The sequence below is a fragment of the Anopheles arabiensis genome, chromosome X (assembly GCF_016920715.1).
Source record: "Anopheles arabiensis isolate DONGOLA chromosome X, AaraD3, whole genome shotgun sequence".
In the NCBI taxonomy this organism is placed as follows: Eukaryota; Metazoa; Arthropoda; class Insecta; order Diptera; family Culicidae; genus Anopheles; species Anopheles arabiensis.
The window spans coordinates 16408126-16424550 of NC_053519.1; the positions used below are offsets into that span (position 1 = coordinate 16408126).

At 47.0% G+C, this 16425-nt stretch overlaps 3 protein-coding genes across 10 annotated transcripts in view; 2 read left to right on the forward strand and 1 right to left on the reverse strand.

The window, feature by feature from the left end:
- The first annotated feature begins 419 nt into the window (after positions 1 to 419).
- LOC120906631 (HIG1 domain family member 2A, mitochondrial) lies at positions 420 to 1277 on the forward strand. Its single transcript, XM_040318440.1, has 2 exons — positions 420 to 543; positions 639 to 1277. The coding sequence occupies exon 2, from the start codon at positions 721 to 723 to the stop codon at positions 1051 to 1053; it is 333 nt and encodes a 110-aa protein (XP_040174374.1). The 5' UTR covers positions 420 to 543; positions 639 to 720; the 3' UTR covers positions 1054 to 1277.
- On the reverse strand, positions 1262 to 2284 carry LOC120906630. The gene is made up of 2 exons (XM_040318439.1): positions 1738 to 2284; positions 1262 to 1664 (listed from the first exon to the last, which is right to left on the reverse strand). The coding sequence occupies exons 1-2, from the start codon at positions 2276 to 2278 to the stop codon at positions 1273 to 1275; spliced, it is 933 nt and encodes a 310-aa protein (XP_040174373.1). The 5' UTR covers positions 2279 to 2284; the 3' UTR covers positions 1262 to 1272.
- A 2667-nt stretch (positions 2285 to 4951) lies between these two features.
- Positions 4952 to 16425, forward strand: part of LOC120905504 (ephrin type-B receptor 4b) — a 41192-nt gene continuing 29718 nt past the window's right edge. For 4 of the 8 annotated variants that reach the window (XM_040316350.1, XM_040316344.1, XM_040316348.1 and 1 more), the window contains exons 1-2: positions 4952 to 5179; positions 8795 to 10553. In XM_040316350.1, the coding sequence (XP_040172284.1) occupies positions 10478 to 10553 (76 nt within the window). In that variant the 5' untranslated portion in view covers positions 4952 to 5179; positions 8795 to 10477. Of the gene's footprint in view, positions 5180 to 5316; positions 5483 to 8794; positions 10554 to 16425 lie in introns of those variants that run through there. The other 4 variants (XM_040316346.1, XM_040316345.1, XM_040316351.1 and 1 more) reach the window with 4 other exon arrangements.

A 16425-nucleotide genomic window follows, 5' to 3' on the forward strand; every position in this document is an offset into this window, starting at 1 on the left:
TTTCGTATAATATTACGATTATTTGGATGATTTTAATAACATAACGACTATGAAAAATTAAGTTGAGATTGTTCCTACAAAACACCACACATTTAGTTTGACAGATAAAATCGGATGCGGCGTCCGACGAAATCAAATTTTTTTTATTCCATCGTACGACGAAATCGCACTTCCGACGTTATCTGTCAAATCTCATATAAAATTTTGACAGGCCTTCCGATAAAATCGCATCCGATGGAGCACAGACACGGGCCTTACGCGGATTCCTCGGGAACGCACAAACCGCGTATCGCGGGCACATACTGCACTAACCGGATAATCGAGGCGGAGCTGCACCTGTGACGTCACGGTATGCGCTACAAAACCGGCGAGTTCGTATGACAGATACAGTGATGCACACAGCAGGCGAAATTGTCCAACCCACTTGACGGCGGCCGCCTACAGCCAAAACAATCCGCTGTCAAAACCACACACACACACACACACACACACAGACACGCTCACAGGTGATTTCGTGTTGATGCGAAATTAGTGCAACTTTATGTAAGCTCGTCGTTCCAGTGCGGCGTTTTTATTTGCAATTTTGTACTCACTATCGTTGACCCTACCATTCCCCGTTTCCTGCTCTCTCGCCGTAGTCAGCCGGAACCGAAACGCAGCGCAGATCAAACCCACTCACCAACGCCCATCAACACCGCAAACGCAGCAGCACATCGAACGATGGCACCAGCAGCAACGGCCGCCCCGGTCGTCGATCTGTCGACGGAGGAGCTGGACTGGATACAGATGCGGAAGGACTTTTCCGGCGTGCACGCGGAAACGACCAAGGAGAAGATGGCGCGCAAGATCAACGAGAACCCGCTGGTGCCGATCGGGTGCGCCGCCACGCTGACCGCGCTCGGCTTCGGGCTGTGGAACTTCCGCCAGGGCCGGTCCCAGATGTCGCAGTACATGATGCGGGCGCGCATCCTGGCCCAGGGCTTCACCGTGATTGCGCTCATCATTGGCGTGGGCATGACGTACGGTAGCAAGGAGCCGGCGGCAAAGAAGTAGACTCCCGGATTTGTTTGTTTTGTACCAAAATTTGTTCGCTTGTAATTTTAATCTGATTGGAATAGAGATGCGGGTGGGAGCAGGGTGCAGGGTGGTGATGGGGCGAGCGGTGGCCCAATGCATTTGCACCACCTCGTAGGTGACCGTTCGGCCCCATCCCCCACCCCCCTCTTTCTCTCCCCCGCTTATGCAACCCGCAGTCGGCGGGGCCAGGGCTAGCTAAATTGAGCCGAGTCTGTCTTCCGTCACTTCGTCGTAGGTGTCGATGTGCGGTGGGTCCGGCGGCCCGAACCCGTCGCCGTCGGCCGGCTTGAGCCACACCAGCCCGTCCGCACCGAGCCGCATACATTCGAAATGCAGTATCAGCAGCGGGTTGGCCCACACGCGCGCCTCCACGTCCAGGCAGAGGTGCAGGTTCTGGCGGGGCGTGTAGACGTCGAACAGGCGCAGGCAGAGGTTCGCGTTCAGCGGCACGTACGGGATCGGCACCGGCAGACAGAGCGGGGGCGGATTCTTGGCCGACAGGGAGCTGCGGTAGATCGGTTCCGCGTCCATCAGCACCTCCAGATCGATCGCGAACTCGTACGGCACGTACGTGAAGGCGGAACAGACTGGGCGGGAGAGGGAAAAAGAGACCGAATAATGGTGCTAAAAAAAAACAATGCCATGGTTCAGCATACTTACACAGCCGATCGAACTCCAGCCGCTCCATGCGCAGCCCGGCGCAGCACGTGCACGTGAGGTCGGCGCACTCGCACCGATTGTCCCGGATCGCGAACTTGGGCCGGTTCGGGCCAAACGTGCCCAGCGAAACGGTCGGATATTTGAACGTGCGGTTGGTGCGCACGCTGTAAAACTCGACGTCGATGCGGCGGCTCTCGTTGGCGGGCAGGGCCACGTGCGACCCGACCCCTAGCGCACCGATCAGCAGGATGGCGATACACCCGCACCGGCTCATTCTTCCAACACTTCGAATGGATTCGAACACCCAAACACCGCCGAACCTGTTCGCTGTTGCAGCAAGACGACGGTACGCAGTGCGGCTTGGTTCAGGAAGCAAATAGCTAAAAGACACGAGACGCTCGTTTTTGTCCGCCCAACTGTCGTGCAGGGTGTTCTTTTGTTGCTGTTGTTGTTGTCTCTCTCGTTTGGTTTTTGGTTTCGATAATGGTATGCATGGAGAGTCGGGTGAATAATTGAATTTCATATTAGGCTGAGCCCGCATGCACAAGCACCGCGGCATCATTCGGGGGAAGATAAACCGGTAATTTCGTTGTGGGTGCCTTTTTTTCTCTCTCTTTCTTCTTTACAGATCCCACGATACTGCTGTTTATGACGTATGGGCGATGTTTTTGCTACTCCCCCTTCCCAAAAAAGGCCATCTAACGAAACCTCATTAACTGGCTGCGAACACGAACCATGGAAAATAAAACTAAAATCGATTAAATATTTTGGGTCACCAGGCGGATGCATCAGGTTGGAGTTTGAACTCAAACATGAACTTGTGTTAATCAGACGCAAGTATCAACTTGATCTCTTCGAATGAAAGTATCCAATGGAATAGAGCCATCTCGAAATCTTTCTTTGTACCGATGGAAGAAACCCCATGTTAACTTTAATTGTTTGATTTTGCAACGACACTATTTAATTTGGATGGAATGGTTACAGGGCTACGCAACGAAATCTCAAATATCCCCTTTAATCTGAGGTGTGCACCAAAATGCCTAACGGATCCCAAAAAAAAAGTTCATTAGTTGACCTGTTACTGAAACTGAGTTCCTACCGGTCCTGGTACTGATGCTAAAAACCTTACCGTACCTGAAAGCGATCACGAACCCATAACGGTTCTGGAATTGAAACAGAACCTATCCCGGCTCTGCAACTGATCCTGAACCCTTATCGGCCCTTTTGACGGAGCCTGGAGCCCTTCCGACTATTGAAAGAAATTTATTCCTGCCCTGGAACCGATTCCGTTCCTATCCCGACCCATTAACTGATTCCCGTATATGTGCTGCGTAGCAATTGACGTAGAAATCAAGCGTACGAATTCTATGCAGCAAACAGCGTAGGACTTATAGATCAATTTTTAAAGAAAAATGGTTGGCGAGATATTTGTTTGGCTGGACAAACTTATTAGGTCGGTCCGTTGGTACATTGGCCCATCATGAGTTCAAACCCCGTATGGACCGTGCTTCTCCAACATACGTGCTGTCCATGCCATGGGTAAGCTTTCCTTGTGTTTACATTAGTTCCTTCGATCCTTTCAAACCCATCGAACCGAGCGAACTCCATTCCCGCTAGCAATAGAAAACTCATCCATCGAACCCAGCGAACCGTAAGCTCGATACAATTTTGACAGTAGTTCGATGGGTTCGCTACGGTGTTGAAAAAACGGATCAAACCATTCCCAAATAGCCAGCTCGAACTCCATAGCTGATTTGAGGCTGTTTAGCGAAAAATCGTTCTAATATCGAACTTTGTGGGTATTTAAGAGATGAAACGGTACTTGGTGGAACCATAAAGCTTGTTAGCAAGCACACGGTACTCTTTGAAACTTTGCGGCTGATTAGCACTATGTGTAAGGGTTGACCATGGAACTTTAAGGCTTGTTAAGAACGTATACCGAACTTGGTGGATCTTTTTAATGCATGATATCGGTACCCCAAGAGCCACAAATCCACTAAACGACCACTAAACGGCTTTTAAACGACTCAAGTTCTCTACCTAAACGGAATATAGAAAGACTTCGTTTAGCAGACGGCAAACGACTCATGCATTCTAAAAATAGCAAAAAAGCTGTTGGCGCTATCTGTTGGTGGGATACCCCAACCAGATGAGCTTCATCGCTTGGAGGAGAGCTTTCTCATTTCCTCTGTACTGTGGTATGGTTTCGCATTGAAGTTATGCATCGCTACAACTAGAACGGCGATACGATTGTTTAAATACTAAACTCCAACGGAAACCCCCAGCACTGAAGCAAGTGAGATTTGAGTAATGGTCGTTGGTGTTGATACCCACGTATCTGACCACACGACCATTCATATAGATTTTTGTTCGGAAAGTTAGAAGGCTATATAGGTCATGATAAGATGAAACTTGTCGAAACACATTGCAAGAAAAGGATAGCAATATAATGATGAGTTGTAATACGCCATCTATTGATGAAACCAATGAAGCTGTGGAGCTTTAATTTTGTTTCTAAGAATATTCAATTTTCCAGTCGTTTAGGCTTAATCTGTGGCACTTGGGTTGTATCTCGGGGACTACCTGTACCATAAAAAGTAATTAGTTTAAAAAATATACAGTCTGTTCCCGAGTTACGCGGTTTCTGCGTTCCCGACGAATCCGCGTAACTCGAATATCCGCGTAAGTCGAATTTCACGTTTTTTTACTGAAATTCTATTGAATACTCCGAGTTTTCGATTTAATGTAGTACTTTTATACACTTTATCATTTAATTGTTATGATTCGTGCAGAAAATTCTAATATTTCTTGCTTTTAAGCGGTTTAAATTTGTTAGCAAAAATGCAATTTATACCGATCTTGAAGCAAATTGTATTGATTTGACATTTAACCTGTCAAATTTAGAAAACCGTGTATCTCCGAATCCGCGTATGTCGAGAACCGTGTAACTCGGGAATAGACTGTATATTTCGTTCATTTCAAGTTCGCGAACCGCGTCCAAGTTCGCCCGGTGTAAACGCGGCTCCTGCGGCGGCTGACAGCGATGCGATCCGATCCGATCCCCATGGAACCGAACCGTTCCGACAAGGCGGCCGGATCGCATCGTACGCCATCCCGGCCAACGGGCAGAAGCAAGAAAAGGAAGAGAGCGAGAGAGAGAGAGATAGAGAGAGAAAGAGAGAGAGAGAGAGAGAGAGATAGCAGAGCAAAACCGTCGCTCCGAAATCGTTCCAGGAATCTCAAGATGGCGATCTGCCGTGACGGGTAACAGAAGCGGTGCCGTGTGCGTTGTCGTCGTGTGCTTAGCTCCGCAGCCACTTGCCCAAGGAAACAGCAAAACGGTTCATTTTCCCACCCGGCCGCCCTAGTGCGTGGGCCCCAGAGTGCAGAGTCCAGCGGTTCACGAAGCGGTGTGTTTCCACTAGCAAAAGCGTTTTCCGTCGTGAGTGTGTCCCTATTTTTTGTATTTTCGTTTTAATGTGCTGACTGGTGCGCGGGGTGCGATGAGAAGCTGCACGTGTAATTTAACGCTTCGCCGTGCGAACGAACGTGCTCAGTAGGAAAGGAAGGGAGAGGTAGAGGGGGTGGGGAGGATATTTGAGCACTTTGGTGTTGTTTCGTGGGCCTTTTTTCTGTCCAAGGGCTGGTCGGTAGTGTAAAGTGCAACGGAATCGTGAACAGTACAGTGGATATTGTGTGCGTCTGCTGTGTGTGTGTGTGTGTATGTGCGGGAGAGAGAGTGTTTGTACGTGCGTCGTGTCCCTAAAGCTTGCGTCGGGGTTTAATCTCTGGCCCGTTTTGCTTCTCTTTTCGTAGCTTTTTTTAAATATATTTTCTTGCCTTTGAAAAAGAAAATTCCTATAAGAAAACAACAACTGCAAGCCTCAGAATCAGTCTGTATCGTCCCTTCCCTCCCCCCGCACAACACCACCCACCAAATTGGTGCTGGATTGCTGCCGCTCCTCCGCTAGTGATGATTTTGGGCTTTTTGTTGGTGTGTATTTTGGGGATTCGCACACACACACACACAGACACATCCATCCACACACCTTTGCGCAAACGTTGCGGTGTGTGAGGTTTCTTCGCCCCGCTGCTGCGGAAACTGCGGAAAATGTGCCTGGTATGTGTGCTGTGTGTGTGTCTCTGTCGTGCGTGTTGTGTTTGGCTTTTTGTGCATTTTACGACTTGTGTGGGTGGGTGAATTGTAATTTTGGCACAATGTTGCTCACTCCCCAATGGGATGCGTTTCTTTTTTTGGATGGGTTTTTGCTCGGTGCAAGTTAAAGTGTGTGCGCGTGTGTGTGTGTGCATCGCTTGTTCAATGGCTCCCGCTAATCCTTTTTGGTGGAGTTTTTTTTTATATATATTTCTTTGGTATGCACGAGAGAGAGAGAGAGAGAGAGAGAGAGAGAGAGAGAGAGAGAGAGAGAGAGAGAAATTGAACGAATGTGGAAGGTGTACAGAGAAGAAAAGGGTAGCAGAACAGGCGAGCCGTGCAATTGCAGCTCAAGCTAAAGCAAAGGAGCAACAGAGACAGCGAGACAATGGCTAGAAAGGTGTCTCTGTGTTCCTCGTGTGCGTGTGTGTGTGTGGACGAAAAATGGTTGCAAAGCAAAGTTTTTATTTTTTCAATCAAATGATAATCACGCAGCAAATGCATTCATTCAAAAAAAAAATCAGTTACAATTTCATCGACTGTGGGGGTTTCCCGTCTAGCGAGACTTCAACTCGTCGTCTCCGTTGTGTTTAATGTTCCCACAAGCTTCTCGTTACACTCGTTCTCTCTTTTCTCTCTCTCTTTTTATCCCTCTCTCCTTTCTCTCTCTCTTTCTCTCTCTCACACTTACATTTTATCTCCCTCTATCAACTACTTTCTCGCTATCTCCCTCTCCCATTCCTGCGTTATCCTTCATGATTTGAGGAGATTTCGTTTCGGTTGTGCTGCAATTTTGTGTTTGTCAAATTGTGTGAATAGAAGTAGACGCACAAAACACAAAAAAAAAAAACACACACACACACAGTTCTTGTGATGGACTTTGTGTGTTTGAAACCATTTTTCCGTTGATTGGCTTGTTGTTCGATGTTTCCACCACTGATCGATTATTGCTTTCGAGGCTGCTGGTGGGGAGATGCATCTTAACCCTTGCTTCCATCCACCCAAATCATCCGCTCAAGTGCACAGACACACACACACACAGAAGTGAGTAATTTGCATACGCTTTTGGCGAATTTTTCATTTTCAAGTGCATTCTTCAAAAAGCCAGCAAAAAAGGGAACTTCTTCCTCTCGCTCTCACCCACACGCCCCCTCATCTTCACACACATCACCTGCCTGTAAGGAATGTGCACACACACACAGCACTGTCCGGTTCCATTGGTGGATTTCGATGATGCATGTGTGTCTGTGTGTGTTTCTCGATTAATTAAAAAAAACAAATCAATTGTCAGAATTGTTTCACCCAAAAATGTCAGTAAATCGTAATTTTGTGTCTAATAAAAAAAACTAAACTCTCGTTCTTGCTGCTAAAATGAAATCCCTTTTGACCGATGTGTGTGTGTGTGTGCATTGATTCGCTGATTTCAAATGTTCAATAGCGTGTATGGTGGGTGTGTATTGGCTGGTCGGTCAGTTCCATTTCTGCCCCCCCCCCCCCCCCTAAGCTTTATCCATCCAGAAGCGTCTTTTATGTTCGTTATTCCACCATTCTCTCTCTCTCTCTCTCTCTCTCTCTCTCCAGTTTTTTTTTGTGTCCACCCCTGTTTTCCCAAATGGACAAACACCTTCACACACACAGGTCCACACGAAAGTATTTTTTCTCTTCTCAACACTTCTTCTCCTTCTTCTTCTGCTTCTGGTTCATTGTCTTCTTGCTTTTGCCGTGCCTTTGTAGGTATGTGTGTGTGTGTGTGTGTGTGTGCGTGTCTCGCCATGAGCATGAGCAGTTTCTGTCTCTTCCCATTTTGTTTCATCACTCCAGCACCACACACACACACACACATACACACAGAGAAACGTATAGAGCGGAAAAAAAACACAACACCTGAAGGAGTGGGAAAAGGAAAGGAAAGGCAAGATATAGCGCAAATGGCAAGCAAAAGACGGAGAGACCGAGAACAGGGGACCGACAAAAAGGGAAGAGAGAGAGAGAGAGAGAGAGAGAGAGAGAGAGAGAGAGAGAGAGAGAGAGAGAGAGAGAGAGAGAGCGATAAAGTGATTTTTGGGATGCTGCGATTTCCCGGAGACGGAGATTCAATTTCCATTAGATTCCAGCGCCCTTCACCCTTCCCCCCGTCCCATCCCAGCCCGTAAAAAGGAATGGCTGGCTGCGTGGCGCTCTCCTATACCTGTGTGTGTGTCTTGGGTTGGAAAGAACGTGTCGATGTACGAAGAAATTGGTTTGGCTGGAGAGAGAGAAAGAGAGACAGAGAGAGAGAGGGATGGTGGTGCTGGACACAGAAGACAACCTTTCCACCACCATCATCCCGGCGGGGCTTTATCTCAGCAAGCATCCATCGTGCTTTTCTGTGTGCGTGTGTATGTGTGTGTTGCTGCTCAGAGAATGCTTTTTAACGTAGGAATTTTTCCGCCTCCGAACACCAACCACCCCGGACGATCTTGTCCTCCCTGCCCTTTGGGAACTGGGTGTTCTTTCTCTGGGACATAGAGAGGGATAGAGTAAGAGAAAGAGAGAGAATGAGAGAGAGGGCCAAAATTTTAACCTATATGAAGCAAGTCAAACGAAAGGTTAATTTTGATGAAAATGATTTGTCATGATTTTGTCGCGGAAAAAAGGCGAGAAAGAGACAAGGCTCTGCAAAACTGTTTTGTAGCAATTGACAGATTTTGCACACCTTTTTTGAAGCAAAAACACACATACACACTTCAATGAAAAGCTGTCTGCTGTCGAAACTGTCTGACACAACAACGGAATTTTTGTTTGCAAACGAATCGTGCGTTTGTGTTTGTGTGCTTTCTTCTTCTTCTACGCTTTTCAAAACCCACATGCCTGCCTGTTTTTCGATTTGTGATTCCCTTCTGTTTTTTTGTTTAATTTTAGGCTAAAACGCACAGTGCACGCGACAGACAACGAATCTCTTCCAATCAACCTCGATAGAGAGAGAGAGAGAGAGCGAGAGAGAGAGAGAGAGAGAGCGAGTGAGACTCAGCCCGTGAGAAGGGGCTAGAGATTGAGAAACAAACAGAACAAAAAAAAGACACGAGAAAGAAACGGAAAACTGGGAAAGAATAAGAAGCACCCGTCCCGTGGAGCCCCGTTTGGATCGTTCAAGTCGTCAAGCAAGGGATTGTAAACGCGTGCCCGCAGCAGCAGCAGCAGCAGCCCCATTTGCGCGGTGTCCTGTCAAAACGACTGAAAACATACCTAAGTACACACACCCAGTCACAGCACACTCTCAATCACGTCCCAAAACCAGCGTGTGTGTGCGTGTGTGTGGTGTTGTGGGTGTCCCGGGAGGAGGGAGGCGCGTGCGCACACCAAACCCTGCCGCCGTGCTCCCCGTCGTTCGTGTGGCGGTGTTGTCCTCCGAAAAGAGAGAAGCGACACACACACGGGTGTGTAGGTGCGTGTGTGTGTGTGTGTGTGGTCCCGGTTTTTCACAATCAAACAGCAAGGCAAACCCTGTCCGCGATCAATCAAAGAGCCACACAGCCATCGGCGGTGCCAGTCGCGATCAACAACACACAGGACGACCGCGTTCCCGAAAAGGAGCCCACACCCCTCCACTCGCACTCATCCACCCACCCCCAACCCCCAAGTTTGCAGCTATCTGTGCGTGTGTACGTGTGTGTGAGTAGTGTGTACGTGTGACAAGCACAGGATGTGTTAGGCTTGGAATTGGTGCGTTGTTTGCCGCTTCAGTGTCCGTCATTACAGTGATTGTGTGATTAAGTGCTTGTGTGTGTGTGTGTGTGACGATGATCACACGGGAAGTGGCGGTGGAAGTGGTTGCTCGGTAAAGCAAAAAAAAATCCCCAAAAAAAAGAAAGAAGAAGCGAAACGGTGGTGTGTGTCCGCTGGGCGGCGGATTCTCCGTCGTGGGGTCAGTGTGTGCGTTGCGCGTGTGAAGAAAAGGTGGTGGGAGCGTTTTTTTGCCACAGCATCATGGCACCGGTGTCGCCGTGTGCAGCAGCGGCAGCAACATCCACACCATCGCGACCATACCGTTACTGTGGCTGGGCCCGTGCCGCTACCAGTGTTGCTGCTGTCTCGCTGCCGTGCCGCAGCAGTAAGACCTTGCGCCCGTCCTGTTGTTGAGCGGTGCTGATCTGCCACCCACACCCACCTCACTCCCACGAAATTTCGCCCTCCCACCTCACCCCACCCCTTGGCTGGGTGGCGGCTGCTCCACGGGAGTGTGTGTGTGCGTGCGTGTGCGTGAGTTTAGTGAGTGTGAGCAGGAGGGAGAGAAAGAGAGAGAGAGAGAGAGAGAGTGTGTGAAAGCATCAATCAAACATTCGGTGAGACGCCGTCCGAAAAGAAACCATTCTTTGAGTAGACACACACGCACCTACAAGGACTAATTTTGTGTGTGTGTGTGTGACCCCAGAGCGGAAGATCACATACCCTGTGACGTGGTGTGGTCCCGGTCGAGTGATCCATCCCGGGAAAGCGAAAAGCAAGAGCCGGGCGGGCAACAGGACGACGACGAGCCACAGTAGTTACCCGTGAACGCCGCGTGCGCGTGTGTGCTCGAACCGCCCCGCCCCTGGAACACGAAATATGGAGCGGTTTCTGTCGCTGCTACTGCTGTGCTACGCTCTGTACCAGAAGTTCGATGGCGTCGTCAGCGATCAGGGTGAGTTGACCATCACAGCCCCGTACAGACACAGTCACCGGTATTGTCCCCGAGGGAGGGGGGAAGGATAATCTCTTTAAATGTTTAAATTTTCTCTTCTTCTTGAGGCTGCGGCAGTGAAGAGGTGATTCGCCACTGACAAAGCACAGAAAGTACGTGAAGCCTTTTCTTTTGCATTTTCTCGTTGCGATGTGGCGATTTTCGTCCGTGGAAGGAGATCTGTGGCGTCTGTGGAAGGACAATACTACAGACCGTTGCCGCCAAAAATTCAAACCTATTCGAATAGGTTGAATGTCATCCGAAACCTGAAATTGGTTCTAGCGTGCATTTCTGACTCAACCAAAACAACGCCTCCAAAGAGTCAACTCTGGGAATCGTAATTTGCTCCAGAAATGGAATCAGAATTGACTCCAGCATTGGAATTAGCTCTGGAATGCGACAATCAGTTCTTGAAATTAAATGAGAAGTTTCAGAGGTGAAACCAGTCCTGGAATTCCCATGAGAATGGATCGTTTACTAGTCAATTTTGAATTCTTTGATACGAAACATAGCATCATTGAACTCTAAAGCCTATACTTCAGAAGTTACCGCAACTGAAGCTTATTCTGATTTCGGAGCCAATTATGATTCCAGAGCCGAGTTGGATTCCGGACCCGATACCGATTCCGAAACCGATTTCGATTCCGGAGCCGATTCTGGAGTTGACTCCTGCTCTGGAATGCTCCGTAAACGGAATCAGAATTGACTCCAGAACTGGAATTTGCTCCGCAATGAAAATCAGTTCTTGGATGGAAATAAGAAACTATAGGAGCGAAATTATTTCGAGAATCTTCATGAGAATGGATCGTTTATTAGTAAAATTTGAATTCTTTGCAGCTATCAATGTGTAGCATCATTGGATCCAACCGCCGATTCCGGAACCAATTTTGGAGTCGATTCCGGAACCAATTTCGGTGCAGATTTGGGACACCTACTGTCCGGAATTGATTACAGAAAACTTCGGAGCTAGCCGGAATTGATTCCGATGAAAACTTTATTTTTTCCCTTCATCACTATACTGGATGATCGAAAAGCATTGCAGAAGGTCATCTGTGTTACGGTCAAGAATGTTCATTATGAGGAAAGAGTCGCAAGACCAAAGGTCTGCGCCAGGGGGACGGGCTTGCTTGGCTTCTATTCCTTTTTCGTATTGCGAACCATCTTCTATACGAGTTTTAACCCATATAGGTCTTGTATTGCAGACGTTAACGTTCAAAATGGTCAAAATGTCACCTATATCTCAGGGTCAAATGCCATGAAAAAGCTGAGTGGCGCGCAAGGATGTTGGCTCCCAACAATTCCAAGGCATTCTATATCTTAAGAGAGCAGTTAATCACTTAAAAAAACCTGTCACGACGGAAGAATTTTAAACTAGCTCGTACCTTTACTGTACCAGTACTCACATAAGCCTCTGCTTGAGACATGGACGCTCATGGAGCGCGTTCGCGAGGAAAGATGCCCCAGAAGGATTTGTGTTTGAAAAGGCAAGCTGTGTCATCAAACGTATCTCGTGCCAGCGACGTAAGAAGATACAATTTGTGCTGTAATCTATTCACGCAAGCATTTTATAGATTTCCTACTGTAAACAAATCTAGAAAAAAGGGTCAGATTGCAGCAGTTGCATTGTGTGATTGGTGATAATTTCGAAAATGTGCGTCCATTTAGTGTCCAAGAAGGATCGGATCCTCTTTCTACGTTCAGCATCAAGCTCTAACGGAGGGTCACCATTGTGTGTGTGAGAGAGAGAGTTAGAGAGGGTGTAAGCCGATCTGTTTTGCATCTGCCCTACTGCCCACACCTTCTCCGCGCCCCGGAACCTTTTTGGAGTTCGATCGGGTCCAGTGCGCATCCACAATTTGTAGAAAACGTGCACAGCGAGTGGAAATTGGGATGTGAGGTAAAGTAATGCCATTTTCCACGGTTCGGTAGCGCTGGAAGGGAAAAGAAGATCACACACGCCTGTCAGCAGCAAGCAAAGCGGTAGTGTGCGCTCGCTGTGGCCGGCATCAGTTTTCATAACGGTGTCAGTTCTCAGATCGTCCTCCCCTTCCAAGCGCGAACCGGAGACTTCCTGCGCGTGCCTTTTCATTTTTCACCTCCTGCAGCGGTGCGCGCGATCGTTTGTTTGCGGTTGCGGTTCGATGGCTTTGTCGGTTGCGTCCTAGGATCTTCTTTCTTTCCCTGGAGATGTGGTCTGAGCAAAAAAAAAAGGAAAAAAATAAGCAAAAATTCATTTGGCACGTATGCAAATTGCCACCAAACGGAGTGGCAAAGAGAGAGTGTATGTGCCTCTAGCTGTATTGAAGAAGCCTCAAATGTTTTTTGGACCTGAAAAGTATGGAAATTCATGTTCGCTCTTTTTTTTCTTTTTTTCTTTTTTTTTGAGGGTCAGTTTCATTGTTGCATACAGCGCTGCAAAATGTCACTGTCAATGTCATAAAAAAATCTGACTGAACCAAATCCATGTCAGCGTCACGTACTCATGTGTGATAATCAGTGGTGATACTCTAAAGGATTGGTGTGACCAATGCATGCTTCGTGACATTTTTGCGACCAACGCGTGGTCAGTCATTACATCATGACTTTTTTTTACTGTGATCAGTTTTGCAAAATGTCACTGACATAGTCATGACAAATTCTGGCTGAAACATAATAATGTCAGCATCATGAGCTCTACTGTGATGATCAGAGGTGAGACTCAAACAGTTGGTGCGACCATCACATGCTTGGTGACATTGTGTGCAACCAACTCTTGGTCAGTCACTTGGTCGTGACATTTTCAGCCGATGATCATCACGATAGTCATGGGAAATATGCGGTCCGTGCGAGTGGTGATAAGCAACAAAATGAGGGTCCCAAACACCGACCGAAAATGTCATGACCAAGTGAGTGACCAAGAGATGGGTGCTTAATAAAATGTCACCAAGCATGTGATTGGTCTACCAACTGTTTGAGTCTCATTCCTGGACATCACAGTTGTGTACGTGGGCTGCCTTCGTGGTGAACATCTCGTGATGCTTATGACATTTTGCAGGTCCCTTTTCGCCCGCTTTCCTTTTTTGAATCCAACAAACACGTGAATCAATTGTCTCGTCGCTATTCGCCGCCCTGTACAATAGAGTTGTCCTTGTCAACTGTGTGTGTGTGTTCATTACAATGAAGTCATCTGCCGGTTTTGTGCACCCCAGGAGGCGACCCGGATCAGAGAAAGGTCCCCTAGGGTCTTGGACAGGAAGATACGCGCATGCAGTCTAATGCCTCTATATGCACACCCACGTACACTGGTCCCTTGTAACACGTGTGTGTGTGTGCGTGTGGTTGGGTTTTTGGGAGGACGCGCAATAAGAAGGTGCAAAGTGATTTATCGTTTGCAATAGTAATTGTAGGGAATAAGTGTTTTCAAAAAAAGGGATTTCAACGCACAGCTTTTACTTTCCGGTCGCATTTTTTCCTTCTAATTTCTATTTTGCTGCTTTGAAGCATTGCTGGTTCGCTTCCATTGTTGTGCGTCCCATGGTGTGTGTGTCCCTATGGTGGTAAGGGTCTCGGGATACACAGATATTTCAGAACGTGAGATCGCTTGCCTGTTCAAGGATTAAATGGAGTCGATTGTATAAATAAAGCATTGTTGAAGCACGATGGTGAGAATAGAAAAAGAAATTAATATTATTATAAGAAGAAGAAGAAGCAGTCGTAGAACAATAATGGATGCACACGATCATCATTATTGAAGAAAGGAAAATGCGCTTTTAACGGATTTTTCATGTTGAAACATTAGAATTAAATTTTATTTTAACGTTTTTTTCACTTTTTGCTTTTTAGCCGATCGTGTGTGTGTGCGTATGTTTGTGCATGTGGGTGGAGAATTCCAACCCCCCTAAAATTTAAAATAAAAGAAAAAATAACTCTGGAATGCCGAACGGACGCTCCAAGATGAAGGAATGAACCCCCCCCCCCTCTTCTTGGGTGGACTTGCACACGCCACATGCTCTTACAGGGTTTTCCAAGGGTTCTCATGGTTGTGCGGCACTTCCTCGACTCTTTCCTATAGGAAGTGAACTTCGTATGTTGGAAATTGGACTCTATGGCATCCTTGTTAGACAGGCTCCTTGGAAATTCCTATTAGATTGGTCCAACAAGGGTGCTATAGAGTCCAATTCGCATTACATAAAGTTCATATCACGTATGAAAGAGTCAATAAAAGGTTCCACAGCTATGAGAACTCCTGGAAAACCCTGTAAACAAAAACTCGACATTTTTCTTATGAAGTATGTGTGTGCACTATCTTCACCACCCACAATGCAGAGAAGGAACAAAAAAAAAAACAAAAAAACACATAAACAGTGCGCACTGGAAGAGATGGGGCCGAACGTGTGCCAGTAATTAACGACAGCCGGACGTAGTTTTATTATTGTTATTTTTCTGACACCTCCCACCAGCCACAGGCACTTTCCCTCGCTGCTTGTGTGTGTTTACGATCATTTTTGGAGCATTTTTAAACTATGCGCGCGCCACTGCTGCTCATTCTTTGCCTTGCCGTGCGTGCGTGCTTTCAGTTAATTCGGGTTTCTTTTTCGTTGCTTTTCAGCTTGAAGTATACGTGTGGGTGGGTGGGGTGGGGGTGAGTTGGATGGTTAGGTACCATTTCTAGGATGGCCCTAAACCCTTAACCCAACCCGAGCTCCTCCGCTCCAGGTTTTATTTTTGGGATTTTCGATGCTATTGCTACTGGTTACTGGAAGTAGCCGGGTGGTGTATCGTTGGGGAGAGTTTTTGTCTTTGTTTGTTTTGCCTTACTCGACGAGAGCGATTCATTCGATTTCTGTTTTTTCCCTTTTTTTGATAATTTTTTTAAAAGTTTATTATCCACCGTGGTTTTGTCGCTCGCTGGACAAAACCAGCAAACCCAGCAGTGCGAGAGTTAGAAATATGTGTGATGAAATATTGATTTAATAAAACCCCTTCTTGGCCGTTCTTGGGTGGCCAGCTGTGCTGTGCAACTCAAACATTATAGAAACAAAAAGAAGAAAAAAAAACTAAATATTTCACAAAAGCGATCCGCCTTTTTTGGACCCCCGGCCATGTCTGTCCAGCTGCTGGTGTGTAATGGCAAGGTTGTGCATGTTTGCACACCGCCTTCACAGTTGGCAGTTTTGAACAAATGTCGGGATAAAATTATTCAGACACTCAAAATAGAGATGCGACAAATGAAGTTTTTGTCGGAATCGATTCCGGCTAGCTCTGCAGTTTTCTGGAATCGATTCCGGATAGTAGGTTCGGAATCAGTTTTCGGAATCGATTCCGGAATCGGCTCCGAAATCGGAATCGACTCCAGAAATGGTTCCGGAATCGGATCCAGAATTGATTCCGGAATCGACTCCGGAATCGGAATCGGTTCTGGAATCGGTTCGGAATCGGTTTCGGAATCGGTTTCGGAATCGGTTCCGGAATCTGGAATCGGAATTAGTTCCGGAAACGGAATAAGTTCCGGAATCGACACCGGAATCGAAGTCGGTTCCGGAATCTAAATCGGCACTCGAATTGGAATTGGCTCCTTAATTAGAATCGGCTTCCAAACGGAATCAGTTTTGGCATCGCCATAAAAATGGGCGCTTGGGTCCAATCATACTACGTATTGATAACCCAAAAAAAAAAATTATTGAAGATGCATTCTCATGAAGATTCCCGGACTGATTTTGCTTCTAGAACTTCTTCTATTTTTTAAAATTTTGACTTTATCTTAGTTTGGCCCTACAGATTGAGAAAAGTATAGTAGTGTTAAGCAAATGCGAACTTTTTGTTTTCAATTTTATCCCGGCAAATGCCCATTGTG

Bases quoted from the DNA above. Each gene is read 5' to 3' on its own strand.
- LOC120906630 (XM_040318439.1), bottom strand. From the start codon at position 2,278: ATGCGGGCTCAGCCTAATATGAAATTCAATTATTCACCCGACTCTCCA. The intron at 1,665-1,737 runs GTAAGTATGCTG...TCTCCCGCCCAG, and splicing joins GCTGGAGTTCGATCGGCTGT to TCTGTTCCGCCTTCACGTAC.
- LOC120906631 (XM_040318440.1), top strand. From the start codon at position 721: ATGGCACCAGCAGCAACGGCCGCCCCGGTCGTCGATCTGTCGACGGAG.